At 37.1% G+C, this 18,200-nt stretch overlaps 1 protein-coding gene across 4 annotated transcripts in view; it reads right to left on the bottom strand.

Moving 5' to 3' along the window:
• Positions 1–18,200, bottom strand: part of MAGI2 (membrane associated guanylate kinase, WW and PDZ domain containing 2) — a 1,446,920-nt gene that overhangs the window by 186,291 nt on the left and 1,242,429 nt on the right. For all 4 annotated transcript variants that reach the window (XR_014067178.1, XM_081535656.1, XM_081535657.1 and 1 more), the window contains exons 11-12: positions 12,756–12,787; positions 6,016–6,205 (exon numbers count right to left, since the gene is read on the bottom strand). Coding sequence is in view for 3 of the 4 variants with exons in the window: in XM_081535656.1 (XP_081391782.1) it covers positions 6,016–6,205; positions 12,756–12,787 (222 nt within the window). In the remaining variant the exon portion in view is untranslated. The remainder of the gene's footprint in view (positions 1–6,015; positions 6,206–12,755; positions 12,788–18,200) is intronic.

Here is an 18,200-nt window from a genome sequence, read left to right as displayed (position 1 = left end):
AAATGGCTTTGCCACTAGGATGGGAGACAGTGCTAACTACAACCCTTGCTCACTAATAACAAGGAAAGAGGAGCAGAAAAAAAGAAGATAGTTTAGAAATACAACCACCCATTTAAGATGTTATGAATTACACATGCATTACAATCCCTAAAGAACTCCACAATGAACAACAAAAGTGCAGGATAAAAGCCATAGATGTGAAAAACACAATGGTCCATTTTTGATCAGCTATGAATTATAATGTCTTTTCAAATATAGTACTAAAAACAGTCTTGTAGCCTTCCTTCATTATGCTCTTTAACTGGCCTGTGGTTACTCTTGATTGCTACCTTCAGCACAAAACTCATTGCTTATTACGGATTAATGCTTCCTCATTTCTCGAAAGAAAAACTGATTGTGTGAGCTCATTTTGAAGAAATTCCAGAGGAATTTATGTTGTAAGGAGGTCCTACCAGAAGGCACATTATACTATATGGAACCCTCACTCTTTTACAGTCCTATGTTTGAGTGATGTCTTACTGCAAAGGAGTATGGACATGTTGTACCTCATAAATTGTTTATTTCTAATAACCAAGGTTCAATGTGAAGAGAAAAAAGTTTGAACAACTTCAGTCATAATTCACCTTGGGTTCCTACTAAGGGACAGAATCATGAGGGAAGAGTTTCAGGGAACAAGGGGTTTTCTTCTCTGTCTCTTTTTGTTTTCACTGGCTTGCCTGCTCCAGCTTCTGAGATTGCAGTGTGGAGTGTGTTCAAGAAATGGCCCCATGAGGTGAGGGGACAGACTCTAAAATAAGTCTGAATTAGAGAAAAATGAAGTAGCAGGACATGGCTCTCATTCATAAATTATCACGTTCCTTGGCATGATCACAGTCTTATTTTGTAAGATTCCAAAGTGAGCCACACTCATTTCTTTGGGAAGCACTTTGTATTCCCTTGCATTAAAAAGAGGAGCCAGTATGGCCATTTTTCTGCAGTTATGTGAGTACAGTCTGTCATAGGAGCAGAAAGACAGACAAAGTTAACTCTTTTTTGGTCCTGTGATTATTGCGATGATGAATCTGATTTATTCTCTGTGATAAGAATGAGAACTTCTCTTCACTTAGATTAGTGAAGCCTCACCACCTACTTTTTCTACTTAGTTTGTCATGCTCTGGATTTGCACATTTGCATAGTTTTCTGTGTATGGAAGGAGTTCTCTGGGTGTTTGGCTACCAAGACCAGGCACTACATACATCTTTACCTCAAATTAGGGATAAAAGATGTATGGACAAAACCTCAGGAAGCCAAATAAATCAGTTTGAAAGAAATTATTTATCTGATTAGGCTTTAAAATTTGTATTCACAGCCTGTATATTTAGATATATGCTTTTCTTGGACAGTGATGATGTCTATCTCTTTAACAGACTATGTAGTAAAGGAAAGTTATATAAGTTATCATTCAATGAGGACAATCTTCAGTGTTAAACGGAGCTACTAATTATACCAGGACAACACAGAGTAGGACTCTCCCAGGCAAATGGCATGCATAGTCACCCTAGATGGTCTTCGGGTAAGTAGGGCATTACAAACTGTCTCCTATCATATTAGAAATATGTGGTTGAAACAATGATGTAAACACATATAGAGAACAAATGGGAGGAGGAGATGGGAGGGCAGAAGGCAGTAAGGATCTTTAGAAATAGTCTTTTCCCCTCAAAGTCAGAAATGGTGTAGGGAGCCCAACATTTAGAATGTTCGCGTACAAACCGAGACAATTCAAGCCCTTCATCTTGTGACTGCAAAGAAAATTAAAGTCCTTCTTTCATGAGATTTATGGGAAAAGGGCAGAGAAGGGAAAAGTTAAAAATAGCATGGCTTATCTCATTACATAACGGTGGGTATTTTCCTCTGCTTTCAATTAAAAAAAATCCAAGTAATGGAAACAGCGAGAAGTCAATTATCAACAGAGACTGTTACACAAAGGAAAGTGAGACTTATCTAAAAGTCTTGGATAGAGATGGGGGTGGGTAGATTTTTGCTGTTTTCTGGGAATTTCCAGTAATAATATAGGGTGTCTTGAAAAGCTAACATAGCACTTGAAAAACTAACATGAAAACCCGGAAACCCCACTGGTCAAAATTTCTCTTGGGACTTTTTAGGCATGGTTCTTCTACCATGTTTATAAGCTTATGTGGAATAAAGTTAATCAGGAAAATATTTCTTTTTGCGTAGAGCTTGCCGGTAAGAATTAATGCTGCTGCTGCTGCTGCTAAGTAGCTTCAGTCATGTCCGACTCTGTGCGACCCCATAGACGGCAGCCCGCCAGGCTTCCCCATCCCTGGGATTCTCCAGACAAGAACACTGGAATGGGTTGCCGTTGCCTTCTCCGAAGAACTAATGAGATTTTGATAATTAAAAGATGTTTAATGCAAGACATTCTTCTGATTAAATATCAGTTCTGAACATGGAATGAAAAACAATGGGTCTAATTGTCTAATTATATTTAAACTATTGTCTGTATCAGTTGAAACATTTTGCATGTTAAAATACAGATAATTATTCACTGTTACATAATACAATGTCATTCAGGAATTGCTTTCCTATGTTTGTGTCCCCAATTTTACTGTAAGCTTCATGTGAGTGGAGATTATGTCTTGTGATTTTTCTCTCGTGGAGTGCCCAGCAGAGTTCCAGACACACACTGTGCTTCATACAGTCTTGTTGATTGATGCGGAGCCTGGGGCTGCCGCCTCTGGGCACTCTGCCTGATGCTCTGCAATCAGAGGCATTGCCTGGCCTGCCAGATGGAAGAATATTCTTTTTCTCAAGTCCCATGTCATCATAAGAAGATCTTATGAGGACAAGAGGTGTTTCTAGCTTTTCCTTTCATAAGCATGTACATGCCATGTTCTGTTTCCTGTGGCTCTAGTATCCTACGGTTGTCTTTGTTTATTTAAAATCACAGTATTTTTCCTCCCAGGAAAACATCTTTATTAAGATGTCCTGTGCATGCACATTAAAATGTCAGCATAATATAATTATGAGCCAAATGAGGCGCAACACCATTTACATCATTTGATAAGTTTCCATCATTTGCAGGGGATTAGTAATTTGAATCCAAATACTTCTTGACAGACTGGATGTAATAAACATTCTATAGCTCTGTAGAGTAGAAGCTTGTGGATGCAGGTACACTCTTTTATTTGGTAACTGCAACCCAGTTTTAAACATGAATTAAAAAAAAATCTGCTCAGCATCAGATTTCATTGTAAAAGAGGATACCATGAGATCATTACAGGTCAAAGAAAATGTGAAAAGACTTGGTTTAGACACTTTGGTTAGGATTCCCTTCCATACTTTCCTTGGTCCCACTGATTTTTCTCCTAGGAAACAGTTCAGAGGTACAGAATAAAAGGAGTCCCACCTAAATATTATGCATGTAATTCAAAAGAACAGAGTGGCTCAATATGGGCCTTTTGTTTGGATGCATACCTTTTATAATGGTTAAAAAACATCAAAACTATTAGAAGATGATGAGAAATAGACTGAGCTTTCCCTTCGTTCATTAAAAGAATGTATTTTTGGCATTTTTCTAAAAAATTAAAAGAGATAATGAGACTTTTTCACACTTGGAAACAGGATATGGATACAGGGCAAAGGTCTATGTGAAGCTGAGAAAAGCAAAGTGAATTGATCAGTTATCCAGAGATCAGAGAAAGTGGTGCTATTTTTTTTTTCTTTTCCCTTTGATTTCCTTAATCTTCAGAGCAGAGCTTTTCTTACCTTGACATGATTTCTGTGTTTCATTCACACTCCATTTAGTGTTACAAAATAACAGAACAGAGAGAGAAGGATGGGAAAGAAAATGGCTCTTTTGGCTCTTAAAAGTTGTGACCTGAAAACATCATTGTGTCCTTGGAAACATTAGAGAGAGCTGAGAAAACAAGACAGAGGCAGTGGGGAGGTGGGGGGGAGCAGCAATGAAAGAGGTCCCAGCAGAGGCATAGGCTTGGCTCTGATGGGAGTGCAGGGGCATGGGGCGGGCAGTCAGGATGTTTGTTGTTCAAGTGGCCGCACACACAAAGGGGTATAGAGCTCCCAGAGGAGGACTGAAAAAGAAAGTCATGGAGGTTAAGGCGGATTGGTTTGCGAGGTTTGTCACAGGTGAGGAGTGGAAAGGCAATGAACAGAAGGACCATTGCAGGGGCTGGATAAAGAAATCAGAATTTGTTCAGGGTTAAAAGAAGGTCATGCACCATTCCTTTCCACAAAGAGCATTAGACACCATAAAGAAAATACAGAATAAACAACAACACTGCCTTTGTCTTGAATAATAAAGCTTGCATTGGTCAGGAAACCACAAAAGGATGGAAGCAAATGACTAATGAAGGGGCAAAAACAGAAGGAAGCATCTCTTGAAGTTCCCTAAAGGTAACCACAAAATTCAGCAAGCAAGGACAGGAGGATATGTTCCACCTTCTGAGTTAGGACTTCTCCTATATCCTGATCTCTACTCATTTACACTTATTTTTCTTATCTCCCAGTTAGTGAGAACAGGACATAGAGCTCAACTTGGGTGTCTCCTCATGGTGCTAAAAAGGTCAAGTAGGCATTTAATAAGTACTTGATTACTGAAGTAGAAAAAGTATTAAGAACTGTGTTGAAATTGTTTCTATTTTTTCAGTATAATGACCGTTAACACTATGAATTCATAGTCTGTATTATACAGCGAAAAAAAATTCTTTATTCTATCAGAGCAAAGACATTCTAACTACAGAGTCCTTAAAAACATTTTAGTTGTTCAGCCAGAAGGAGAAAAGTAAAATACAACAGCACTGACACAGCCAATTATTTTTAAAAGAGTGGCAGGGGTGGTGGTGGCAGGGGGGAGGTTCATTTTGATGAGAGTGATTTCTCAATGGCCTGCTGTCCTAACTAGTTCATCAAGTAAAATTACTTTTACAGAGAGTTGTAGAGGATGGGGAAAGGGTATTATGTCTACTTTCCCCCTTACCAGCTGGGCATGTAATTCTCAGCCTCTGAGCTCATCAAAGAGTAAGCAGATTTGAGATCCTCTGAGATCACACACAATTTAAAACTTGCTATTCATGCTTCAGATGATAAAGGTGGAAAGAAGACATTGGTGGAATACCGAAACAAAGGAAGTCAGCAGACTGTAAACAGGAGCCCCAGGAACCAAACCCTGCTCTCTAGGCTAGTTTTCTCAAGCCATTACTCAAGTTCATATCATACTGTGTATTTCCTTCATAGATTATACATTCAAGCCATTTGGATTCCTGTTCTTTAATGTTCAAAAAGAGATGATCTGTTAGGTGGTGGAAAGTGGCTCAGTGAATGCATATGCAATATTAAAAACCTCTGTTTTCTAATATTTATAAAGTACAGTGAAATAATTTTGGAAGACTTTTAAATAGGGTGACAAGTGCCAACATGAGATTTTATGACTCAACTTTCAAATGGACCCCAGTGCATTAAACAAGAAGCAGAAATTTCAGGTAGAAATGATTGGCACCTGCTCTCTGCTGCTTTTAGAACCATTACTTTCACCATCATGAGTTGGAAGGACTTGGTTGACATTTTAATCACATTCCTAAAATCTTCAGTGACTGCATTCATGCTCTAAGAAAATCTATGCTTCAGACTAAGATCAGATTAAACATAAAAATCCTAACTATTTCTTCTTATTATCTGGTGGCTTAAATAAAGCTAGTCGTCTCTTTCCCTACTGCCTACCCTTTGTCCCCTTCTCACCCTACATTCCTGATTTTCTTAAAGGATTTAGGGAGAAAAGGAGGAAACAAAATTTAAACTCAAAAGATATGAGCTCTTTTTGAGTTGACATAGATTTTTTTTCTTTTTTAAGGAAAAGTTTAGATCAGCTGGCTTTACTTTAGAGATAGGTTTTGAACGTCAAAACATAAAATCACACCAGATCATTCCAGCCTCAATAAATCCCCCGGCAGGGCTTCAGCTATTTGTAATACGCTCTTGTTTTATGTGGCTTTCACTTACGCCTACTTTCATAAATGGCTCTCGATTTCTCGTAGAGCTCATATGGGTCAGGCTTCCTTGGGTCAAAGGCCTCTGTTGAGTCAGGAAAGGAACTCCTGTGAAGGGCGGGCGGGAAGGGCAGGTTCTGTGGTATGGCCGGAGCAGATAAACTCGTTTGAGGACTGCCTTGGTTCTCCCATCGGTCCATTATCTGTAAAGCCAAAGAGAACAGAGAAGATGACTGATAATGAACTCTTTCTTGCTGTTTCCCTTGTCAAATACCACAGCCCTCACATTTAAGTTCGACTTCCTTGTCCTGCAGACTTTTCTTTTACAAAACATTCAAAACTTTGGTATAAGTGCCTTGAAAGAAAAAATTATATTTCTATATAATAAAGCACCATAGATGGTTATAAATACATGCGTTGCTTGACTTGTGAATGCAAACTTTCATAACCTTGTCACCTACCAGCTAGTAATTTTCAGCAAATCACTTAATCTCTCTGAATCTGTTTTTTTTTTCTTCCTATAAAATAAGACACTGTATGTATTTCAGGATAATTTACCTGTAAGTGCTTATAACTATATGGTATTGTTCCTTTTCTAAGATGGCTCCAATTCATGACACCGTTTTTACTGAAGAAGAAAATAGTCTGCAGGTATTTACTTGACACCTATACACATCCAAACCACTTCCTATACTTGAACATTCAATCACTTTCCTCATGGTTGATAAGTAATTATACAACCCTTTGGGGTTTCTGAATTGTTCAAAGTCTTCTATGAAGCTTCATTTACTGCTGATCTAGTGGTTTCTTCTCCAAAATGCTGCTGCTGCCACCATCATGATTTATTCACAATCTGTAGAGTACTTTTTAGTTCACCAAGCTCTTTCATTTACATTATCTTCTTTGATTGTCACTATAGCCCTGTGAGGTAAGGTGGGGACTCATTTCTTTTTATCAAGGAGAAAGCCACGTTCACCAAGATCACCTGTTTACACGACCAACTTAAACAACCAATTGATTTCTCTTTCAAACTCAACTTCAGCTTTTCCGCTTTGACTAAACCTGTTGTGTGTAGAATGAGATTAGGGTACCCTCTTGTTTGAAATTCTGCACTAAGTGAGTGTAGTCCTCAGGATAAACGCCCCTTTCTAGTGGGCATGGCGGCTCTCCAGCTGATCCTCTTTCTCATCTCCACTGATGGTCCCACCTCTCATTCCCTAGAACCCATCAGGTTCTCTCCCTTGCATTTTTATTTCTTTTTCTGCCTGCAAAGTTTACCTATTTTGCACTCTTCCATCTCTCATCTTCATTATACCTGGCTACTAGATTCAGATGAGACTCCTCCCCCAGAAGGCCTTCACTGACCATTCCTGATCTGGTTACTTGTCCCTCCTGGGTGCTCCCACGGTACCCACTACCTACCCCTCACACTCAAGTGTAATCGCAAGTCCACCTTTGTCTCTGCACATAGATGATGCTGGGGACAGAGAATGTAGGGGACATAGTCTCTCTCATTGTTGCATTATCAACACACAGCAAGTACTCAGAAAATGCAAATTTAGTGAATGGACGAAATCAATAAAATATGGTCACCTGTTCTTTCTTGAAGACCAGTTTTGATACACACTTGAGCTTGGCAGGATCATAACTTTCTAGTCTCTACTGTACTGTCACTGCTTTTGTTTTCATAACAGCTATTGTTTGGTTAGGGCTTCAATGCCAGCTGTCACCTATCAACAATATATGTTTTAAAGCTGGAGAGGATGTGAGATAGCATGTAACACAAAGGTCCCTGTGACCCACTTATGTACCTAGGATTGTGGCAGGGGTTGGACCACTCAGCAAACTGGGCAAGGAATGGGTCACTGACCTTTCTCTCAGTACTACTGGAGATAAGGCCTGAATAGTTGAGCTTTTTTAAAATTCATATATTGACATTCTAACACCCATGGTAACACTACTAGGAGGTGGAGCTTTGGGGAGATAATTAGGTCATGAAGCTGAAGCTTTCATGAATGGAATTGGTGCCTTTATAGAGGAAACCCCAGAGAACTCTGTAGTCCCAAGAGCCAGGTGAGGTTACGGCTGTCTAGGAGGTGGGCTCTCACCAACAATGAATCTTCCGGTGCCTTCATCTCAGACTTTTGGCTTGCAGAACTATGTGAAATATATTCCTGTTTTTATAAGACACCAATCTATTTTATTATAGCTTTCAGAAGAAACTAAGACACTTGGCTTCATTTTAATTTGTTTTCTTTATGGGCTACTGACCAAGATTTCATTTGAACAAAGGTTCTATAACTAACAAAGATGGAAAACCCCTAGCTGAGTTCAACTCCCTAATATTAAACATGATCTCTAGGAGCACAGAGAGGTCCAGCAGCTGTCAGTGCCCGACCCTGGGTCAAAGACAAATCTATAACTATAATGGGAGTCCTTTTTTTCCTTTAACATAATAATACATTGAGGGGAATAATTGGTAAATTTGCTTAGAGTCCTGGCTAATTTTCTACTCAGTGACCTTTTGCTCCCATTTGGTAAAAATCTTTAAATATGCACTTCATAATTCACTTGAAAGTAAAATTTGCCTAGAAAGCCATTGTAGGTTCCTTTGGTCATCCATTCTCTGTGCCTGTGCTCTGACAGGAAGACCTACACTATGGCTAAAGGCATATTCTTTTTTTATTTTTCATTTTAACTGACTTCAGGCATGTGGGTGCATTTTGGCTGTGACTTTCTCCCTTCTGTTTTCAAACATAAGATACTTAATTCTAAAAAGTAAATAAATTAGAAATATGGTCTGAATTGCTGAGTATCCCACTTGTCATCAAAGGGCTTCAGCAAATGTCTATTTATTTCTCCTATCATCCACGGAGGGTTATCTGATTCTCCCATAAGTCTTGTTAGTATATATATTGTTCATGTACAGTCACTGTAGCAAATATGCTTCAGGTGAAATATTAGTATTCTAAAAAACATTCTTAACACTACAAAATAAATAATGCTTTTGACACTATTTAGGAAAGTTTCTGTGGCAGATAGAAAAATTCTACAATGTCTACAGCACGGAGATGGAGAAATTTGTTGAGTCCAGTTCATGCTTAGTAAAGCATTCACAGTGTCTTGCTGTGACATTAATCAACCCTCGAGGCACTCTGTCAGGGATTTGTAAGACTGTAGAGCAGATAATCACAGTGCCCATGAAATTACTGAAAAAGCAGACTCATAGTCCTTCATTCCTCACCCTCTTATCAAGTCATTTGAAGTTCAGACCTAGAAGACCCTGGTGGAAACCCCCTGCTGTGGGATCACACATCCCCACTCCCTACCCCTGCTCACTGGAGCTGATGTGCTGATCTGACAGCATCTTTTTTTTTTTTTTTTTAGTTTTTAAATTGAAGGATAATTGCTTTTACAGAATTATGTTGATTTCTGCCAAACATCAACATGAATCAGCCATAGGTATTAAGGGCTTCCCTGGTGACTCAAACAGTAAAGAATCTGCCTGCAATGCAGGAGACATGGGTTCCATTCCTGGGTTGGGAAGATCTTCTGGAGAAGAGAATGGCTACCCACTCCAGTATTCTTGCCTGGAGAATGCTATGGGCAGAGAAGCCTGGCAAGCTACACTCCGTGGGGTCGCAAAGAGTCTGACATGACTGAGCAACTCTATTGACTTCCCAATACTTTCTTAGATACCTTGGTCTCTGCACTTTTGCTTTCCAGCTGGGTTACCTTGTGCTCACTTGTTCCTCTCAATATTCATGAACCACCTAGATTCTTACCCCAATTCCTTACTCCACCTAATGTCTTCCTGGCCTTGACCTCTGAAGAGCTGTGTTACCTTCCAGGTGTTTACCTGTCAACAAGGCTTCTGATTGGAACTTTCCAGTCCTAGCCGTGTCCTTACCTATGCCAATATTTATAAACACTTCACTAGAGTAAGGAAAAATGGAAACAAAATTATTTTCTTTATCTGGGAGAAGACTTGTATTTCTATTCTCCTTGATGAATGAGTGAATGTTTTGTTTTAACTGTATGAAAGTATAGTCACTGAGATAGCAGTGGACAGAGTGGACATATAATCCACGATGGGATGTCAAAGAGTAAAACAGAAAAAAAATCAATCATGGTGTGGTCAATTTTTTTAAACCCACCTTCTGATTCTAGGATGCACATTGGGAATAGAGAGCTTGTGAACAAGGTAAGTTGTCCTCCCCATGAAAACTAGAAACCGCTTGCTACCTGTAGAAGCTGGGATAGTCTAAACACACTTCCTTACTATTTTAGGGCAGGGCTGGGAGATGAAGACATTTGGCTTGATTCAGTACTTAAAGAATGAACTTGGATTCCTTCCAGATGAAGAGAATAAGAACTCACTACAATTAGTGTATTACTTGTTAAACAGAAGTGATTATCTTGATGTGGATTAGTTTCAGATGTGGATCAGTAGGACAGAAGAGGGTCAGGAAGTGACATAGGACCAGGAGAAGGGGTGATCTCACTCAGGATAACATTTCCTCATCCTGATTAAAAATGTCATCAATCCTCTTAAAGGAGAGAGTGCATAAATACAAATACACTCTCAAAGAAGAGAGTGTATAAATCCAAATACTGTGGATATGTATTTATATATTTGTTTAAGTAAATAGTTTTGCAAACTATGTTCATTCATTGAGTGATTAATTTATTAAGAGTTTTTTCATGGAAGGTCTGCTTTCTAGAATGATAGTATCTGATATTTTTGAGCATGTCAGAGGCTCTGCTTTAAGCACCTTACATGGATTAAGTCATAGACTCTTTATGATAACCATGAGAGGAATATTATTATTATCCCCATTTTATAGATGAACTTGAAATACTGAAAGCTTAAGCAGCTAGTTGAAGGCAACCTAGCTAGTAAGGAGAAGCACAGTTTGAACACAGGCAGTAAGCCTTCAGAGCCTGCACCCTAAACAACTGTACACATGGCTTGTCACCAGAGTCCCTAATCTGAAGAGTTTCTGGTAGATCCATGGAGGACATTACACTGTCAGTCCTCTATCTTCATTTAGCTTAGGACCGAGAAGTCCAAGTCCTACCTTTTGGAGGGACGCCTGGATTTAGGATTAATTTTAAACTGAGTTCTATGAAAACCCATTTTTGGAATTATTGAGTGTGGATGTAATTAGTGTAATGACAGCAGATACTATAATTATGCCAAATGGCATCATTTGTGTAAATGTGGTACATATAAGGAAATCAGTAGATTACATAATTGTAGCACCATGATGAGGTTGCAAGATTCCTTGTAAATTAGATAAAGACATGTATAATCACAGAACACAGATTTTTAACTCTGGTGGTGAAAGGAAGGAATTATTCAGATTTTGGTCAAGGCAAAACAAATTTCATTTTAAATATTTTTAAATACTTCTTTTCAAAATCACATGTATCACTAAGTAGTTTAACTAGGCCCAAGGAAGACTAGTTTTCTCATCTGATATTCTCTGTGGACCAGATGAGCTGAATCCCAAATGAGGCAATGCTTGGTGTGCAAGTTCTGAGAGCATGGGCCTCTCATCACCAGCTCCCAGTTTTCTCATCTCTCTTTGAGAGAAATCTGGACCTCAGGCATACTCCAGGGTTCAATAATATTTTATTTTCACATGTCTTCAAATAATTTTAAAGCCATGTTATTTAACTAAGCCAGTTATTGCATTTGAAACATATGCAAAATCATATTATGTCCATTTCTAAAATGAGAAAATGAAGCAGTTAAATATTCCTTCAGTAAAAGGGGGAGAAAAGGAGCATAAAATTAACCCAAGAATTCCCTACTCACCGGCCAAACTAGAGGCCACTGATGTCTGAGCTACTTACTGTGAGAGGAAAGAAAAATAGGTGGAAGACGTGATTCCCTGAGATTTTGAGGTTTTTTTTGTTTTAATTGTTTATTTTGTTTTGTTTTTTTGTTGTTAACTTGAATCACTTTGCCACAGCTCTCTTCCACTTGTGGGTTTTAGCCATCTCAGTTAGGATCGGCTATTATAACACAGCACAGAATGGGACCCCAGAAAGCTAGTCCCATCTCTTGAGACTTGGACAAACTAGTTTCAATCTAATGGCAAGTAAAGATCATCTGCAGCTGGGAAGGCAAGTTGGCTAAATTTGTGTCACAAAAAGATTAGCAAAATACCAGTCTCCTACTTTAGCATCAACATTTCAGGACAGCTGATAAAGAAACTAGGCTCAGAGAGACAAGGTGATGGCAGAGATCACCAGTTTCTGAAAATTCAGGGCACCACTTTGAGTGACTGTCAGGTATGGTGGAAAAACACAAATTTTTTCACAGACACACACGTATTTAGCTGTATATGCATTAAAATGTAAATATAAACATAAATATATATACAGCTAAATTTCTTGAGGATCAGATTTAATTTGTAGGTCAAGACATCTGGGTCTATAATTTGTATTGTTTTAAAAATTCAGTGCAGTAAGAAACTATGGTATTTCTGATGGTGAAAACAAAAGTTTCTAAAGAATTTTCAGCACACCATACTGAACAGTGTTAATGCTTGTTTTGTAAAAATGTAAAAAAACAGAACTATCTTTATAGGAAAGTAAGACAGGTTAGTTTTTCACAGAGAATTTGTTCTTTTGACATCAAAAATCTCAAAGGAGGAAGAGATTTTGAGGTTATCCAATTCAAATCTTATTTAGTGGAATTGTAATCATAACTAGTAATAAAGAAGAAGAATTTCAACTTACAGGCTTTGGGGTTTTCCATGGAGAAAAGAAACCTGCAATAAAGAAAACAATATATGAACTTTGAAAATACATTCCACTACTACTTACAGGTCGCATATTAAGACAACTGCAAGTACTTTATATAAGTTAATAGTAAACAACAACAACGACAACAACACATTCTGTCTGGCTGCACAATTTTTTTTCAAAGGGACCGATTTTATTGGAATTATATTAATGATTCTAGGAATATTTCTTTATTTGGCAGCTGATGATTCTGAAGCCCAGTGATGGTGAGGAATTGTGTGGCAAAAGATCAGTCACTTTACAAGAGCTAAGGCTGAGTCATCCTTCGGGATTTCTGTGGCACAGCCTTAGCTCTGTGTGTGTGTGTGTGTGTGTGTGTGTGTGTGTGTGTGTGTGTATGGGTGTGTGGGTGTGGGTGTGGGTGTGGGTGTGGGTGGGGCTGTGGGTGGGTGGGTGGGGTGGGAAGAGAGAGAGGGAGAAAATGAGAAACAGTGAGGTGGGTAGAGAGGGACAGACAGAGAGAATATAGACAGAAATTAAGACTTTTAAAGGTTTGATTAGTATACCTAATTAGTATATCCTTTGATTAGCATAACAAATAATTCTGCTTTATGTACCTGCTTTATGTGGTTAGAAATCAATCAACAAACCTTCATTAATCCTAAATTTATAAATAATGTATATACATATATCATGAATCAGATTCTACTATAATTGCATATGAGCCGTTTCTCCCACTGACTTCTTCTCCACAGCAGATATCTATTTTATTATCCTTCTGCTCTAGTGACAGCACAATGTTTTTCATGAAGAAGCGGCTAAAAATGTTTGTTAATTGAGTGAATCATGTATCATCAAAGACAGGATTGTTTCAACTCATTGAGCTCTTTCAATGATCACAAATAGTGTGACGGTTGGACTGACTTTGTTTGATCTGAATGACCTTTAAGATAATTAAAGGTAAAGGACAGATTAATTCCTTTTTCCTTTATTGTTATTATTTTATCATATACTGATCTGAGCAAGCCAAAACACAATCTAGCATACAGAACAAAATTACTTTCTTCTCATACCATCTCTCCCCTCTTTCAATGATTTCACTCATGTTAACATTAGGTGGTGTCTGATAAAATGCCCAACAAAAAACGGAATGTTGAAAATATGCCATGTAATGCTTATTACCTTTAAAACTTGGACTGGCATAGAATGGGCCATGGTTTTCAACTATTTCCATTTATAGGAAATATCCACAGAAAACTAGACACACACTTATCTAGATGCTGAAGCAATCCAACTCAGGCACAGTATAAATACTAATTTAAATACTAATTGCACCTCAACACAAACGTTGTAAATAGCTGATGCTGCATTTTATGAAAAGAGTGAAAGCATGTAAGCCATCATATTCCTCAGTTTTCCTTGGAACACAGAGTTAAATTTAATGCTGAAGTATAAAAACTATCTTACCTAAGGAGATGGGTGGGATTGGCTTACTTTCTCATATAATCTGTATGTATGTTCTTATTTCTCTTTCCAACTATTAAAACAGTTCTATTCAATGTGTGGCTTGAATATAATTTAATTGCAAGGATTTAATCACATCCTTTTTGATAACAGCTGAGAGTAAAATTACAGATAAATAAATATATTTATCTGTTTGACTCATTCTGTCAAATGCCAGTGAAAACAATTTGACCAATAATTATAAAAGTGAAAAGCATTGTGACCTATTGGCCAATTAACTATTATTTTCATTGAAGGATAAAATTTATTTGCTGTTTCATGGAATTGCCAACAAAGGTTCTTTTGAGAAAAGATGTCCTTTATACTTTCTCACAATGTTAAAACATTCAGTGATTTCCTCTGCTTTCCCTGTGATCCTCCTCTTTCTTCTTCCTGCAATGCCAGAATAGATTTTGAGTATTTGCTGCTTTACATTTGGTAGGTGCTGGGAGTTTCTTAGATTTACAGATGTATTGAAAATGGTTTCTTTTTATGGAGCTCTCATCTCCACATGGGGCATTATCTTAAAAGATGATTTTTCCTCCTGTGGAAAATGTATAGTCATGGGACCTCTCGGCAGTTATGGTGCCAGAACTGAAATGGCATAATAGGGACATTGGTTAAGATCAGACAAGGAGAGAGGGTCATTTAATTTGACCACCTGTCATCACTGGCACGTTGGCTTCCTCTTCTTTTGAGGTTGTTTTATTCAGTCTGACATCAGACTATTGGCATGACCCAGGACTTCTTCACTGTGCCCATTATGGCAGTTTCTGAAATAAGTCTAATGCTGAGTTGTGAGAAAGAGGCTTCGATCTCTGAAGCAATAGCTTCACTTTCTGAGTCATTGTCAGAAAGAAGCTGCTTGCTTCAGAGTAAGCAATTTTAGGTAGCAGAAATAGTATCAGAATAGATTTCCTTAAAAATAAATAACTTATGTGAGTCTTAGAGTTCCTTTGGCAAATTAGCAATCATGCTATAAACACTTAAATGAAGATGAACAGAAAATATCTATTTCGCAATACAACACTGTAAAGCAATTATTCTACAATTAAAAATAAATTACATAAAAAGATATGTAATTCTTCTTTAAAGATTTAATTGGTTGGCAGTTTGCTGTTTTGATAATTGTGTAAATAATAATGCAAAAGAATAAAGAAAGAAAAGAAAACAACTATTTTGGGTATACTCAATTTGGCCCAACTAATTGATAAAATCATGATTTCTACATGATTAATCTCCAGTTTTCTGCTCGGCTTCATTGGAAGAGCTCCACAAATGCTATAATAGCATAGGTCAAATAATGTAGGTCAAATGTTATACTAATGTGGGTCAAATGACTATAAATGTACAATAAATTTTTGTAGGGATTACACCTCTAAGAAATCTAATCTATTGCAATTAACATAAAATACCCCCAAACAAAATAAGAACTTTTAAATCCTTATTTCTGGAATTTTTCTTTTTCTGAAATCATTCTGGCCAAAATAGATCACAGAAGAAAGACAGGCTTGGTTTGTTGAGAAGATTACTTTTGGGTGTCTCACCACCTACACTCACAGGGATATAGGATGAGGAATATAGATAGCTTTTTCTTAAGCCTTTCAGAGCTGATAGTCCTTTTTACAAAGGCAAATTCATAAAAAAGAACTTTTTCTTTAAAATACTAATAAACTTGCTTTATATTTCAGTTTATTTCTGGCCTTTATTTCCCCTACTTTTATAGAAAGTGGAATATTATAATTCTCTTATGGAATTAAAATTTATTTATTTAATTTATTTATTATAATAACTTGACCTATTTTCCATACTGATCATTTATTGAAGTGTGTTGATGTGTCTGTGTACGAATCCAAACATTTATTTAATTCTAACTCTAAGGACAATAAAAGTGAAAGACCTCAAGTAACAGTTATAAGCTAACTGAAACATGAATAGGGGCATTTTAAAAAGGAAAAAAGTAAGAGAATAAATGGTAAAATTTAGATGCATCCAATAAGGAAATTTCAATGCCTTTAATATGAAGCACAAAACTGAGTTAGATCTCTAAAATCTGTCTTCTTTAGAACAAGAAATAAAGTTAAAATATATTTTTAATTCTTCATGTAAAAGCACAATTAGATGGGAGGAGAAACAGAAACACAGTATAAATAGCTTAAACAAGAAATTCTGATGCTTAAAAATGGAAGAGGAGAGAAGACAAAACCAGTTTCATACTGAAAGTTAAATCAAATTTACATATCAACTAAATAAAATTTTAATAAATTATAGGACTATGGTTGCCCAGTTAAATATGAATTTCAGATAAGCAATGAATAACTTTTTATTATGTCCTGAATACTGACTGCATGAGACATATACTGCATAGGACATATTTGTATTAAAAATTACTTGTTTATCTGAAATTCAATTTAATTGGGAAGTCTACATTTTCATTTTCTAAATTTGAACACCCTATTTAGGGAACATTTTATAAAAGACCTGGGTAACCAGTTAAAAAGAAAAACACAATAGCAATGTCTACTGTAGGTAATACCCACTCAATTAAGTAAAAACCCAGAAAATATTTAGTATTTCCCATTTTTGCACCCTCTCCAATGTTTTATTGTTAGGAACCTTGCTTTAGGAGAAACCAGAAAACATTCTATGCACATCATTGGATTGAGTTGGTTGGTTGTTCATAAGGAACAGTTGTTACCTAATGTCTCACCTCAGGTGATGCAAACTCTGTGTGGCCAATGTCAGTGCCGCAAAGGAACATTTTCAAATTGTGTGATGACTGGTTAGCAATAATGCCTTATCATAAGAAAGTTCCACAAAGTGGCTTTTTTCAGAAACTACTTCCGACACATGATACCCCAAATGAAAGAATACCAGTACATTTACTGCAGCTCTGAAGGGAGAGCCACTTTCTAGCATGCATTTTTGAGTTGTTTGGTAAGAGGCTTTTTTTTTTTTTTTTTTTTAAATCATGACATAATAATTATGTTCATAGAGCACAAGATGATGAACTTTCTTAAAACTCCCCACTTCAAATAAGGGCTCAAAATACAATGAAGAGCAACTTAATCAGAGAATGCCATCATGATATCTTCACTTTGGAATTAGGCCAACACAACTTTTTGGGATTTCTAGTAATTTCCTCAAATAGGACTAAATCTTTCAATATGCCTCTATAGTCTGTTTGATATACTGAACTACCATTTGCAGAATGTGAGATGATTTTTTCTTTAACTGAAGTACTTGCTACAACATGTGACTCTGGCTTTGAAAACTATCATTAATTTCATGCATTTTATAGAAAATTCCACATTTACTACAAATGACAGAGATGCAGGAGAAACACTATCTATTTCTCTTTTTTCTTTAAGTAACAGAAAAGGACTAGGAACCATTTTGAACTAAAGGCCTGTTTCAGCAAAGATGCCCATGCTCTGAGTTACTAAAAGCTTTGTTCTGGTTTGCTTGAAAAATAAGATACAACAATTGAATATACCTAACACTATGCTTGAGAGTCCCTTGGACTTTAAGGAGATCAAACCAGTCAATCCTAAAGGAAATCAACCCTGAATATTTATTGGAAGGACTGATGCTGAAACTGAAGCTCCAATACTTTGGCCACCTGATGTGAAGAGCTGACTCACTGAAAATGACCTTGATGCTGGGAAAGACTGAAGGCAGGAGGAGAAGGGGACGACAGAGGATGAGATGGTTGAATGGCATCACCGACTCAATGGACATGAATTTGAGCAAACTCTGGGAGATAGTGGAGGACAAAGGAGCCTAGTGTGCTGCAGTCCATGGGGTCCCAAAGAATTGGATACGACTGAGTGACTAAACAACAACTATACACTTAAGATGTGGTTAATATGGCAAATGTTATGTCACACATAATATATTTTATCACAATTTAAAAGATAAAAAAGCAATAAAAAG

Source organism: Giraffa tippelskirchi, chromosome 10 (assembly GCF_054371585.1).
Source record: "Giraffa tippelskirchi isolate mGirTip1 chromosome 10, T2T-mGirTip1v1.2.pri, whole genome shotgun sequence".
Lineage (NCBI taxonomy): Eukaryota > Metazoa > Chordata > Mammalia > Artiodactyla > Giraffidae > Giraffa > Giraffa tippelskirchi.
The sequence above is the reverse complement of the archived record's forward strand: the minus strand, read 5'-3'. Positions and strand labels throughout refer to the sequence as shown.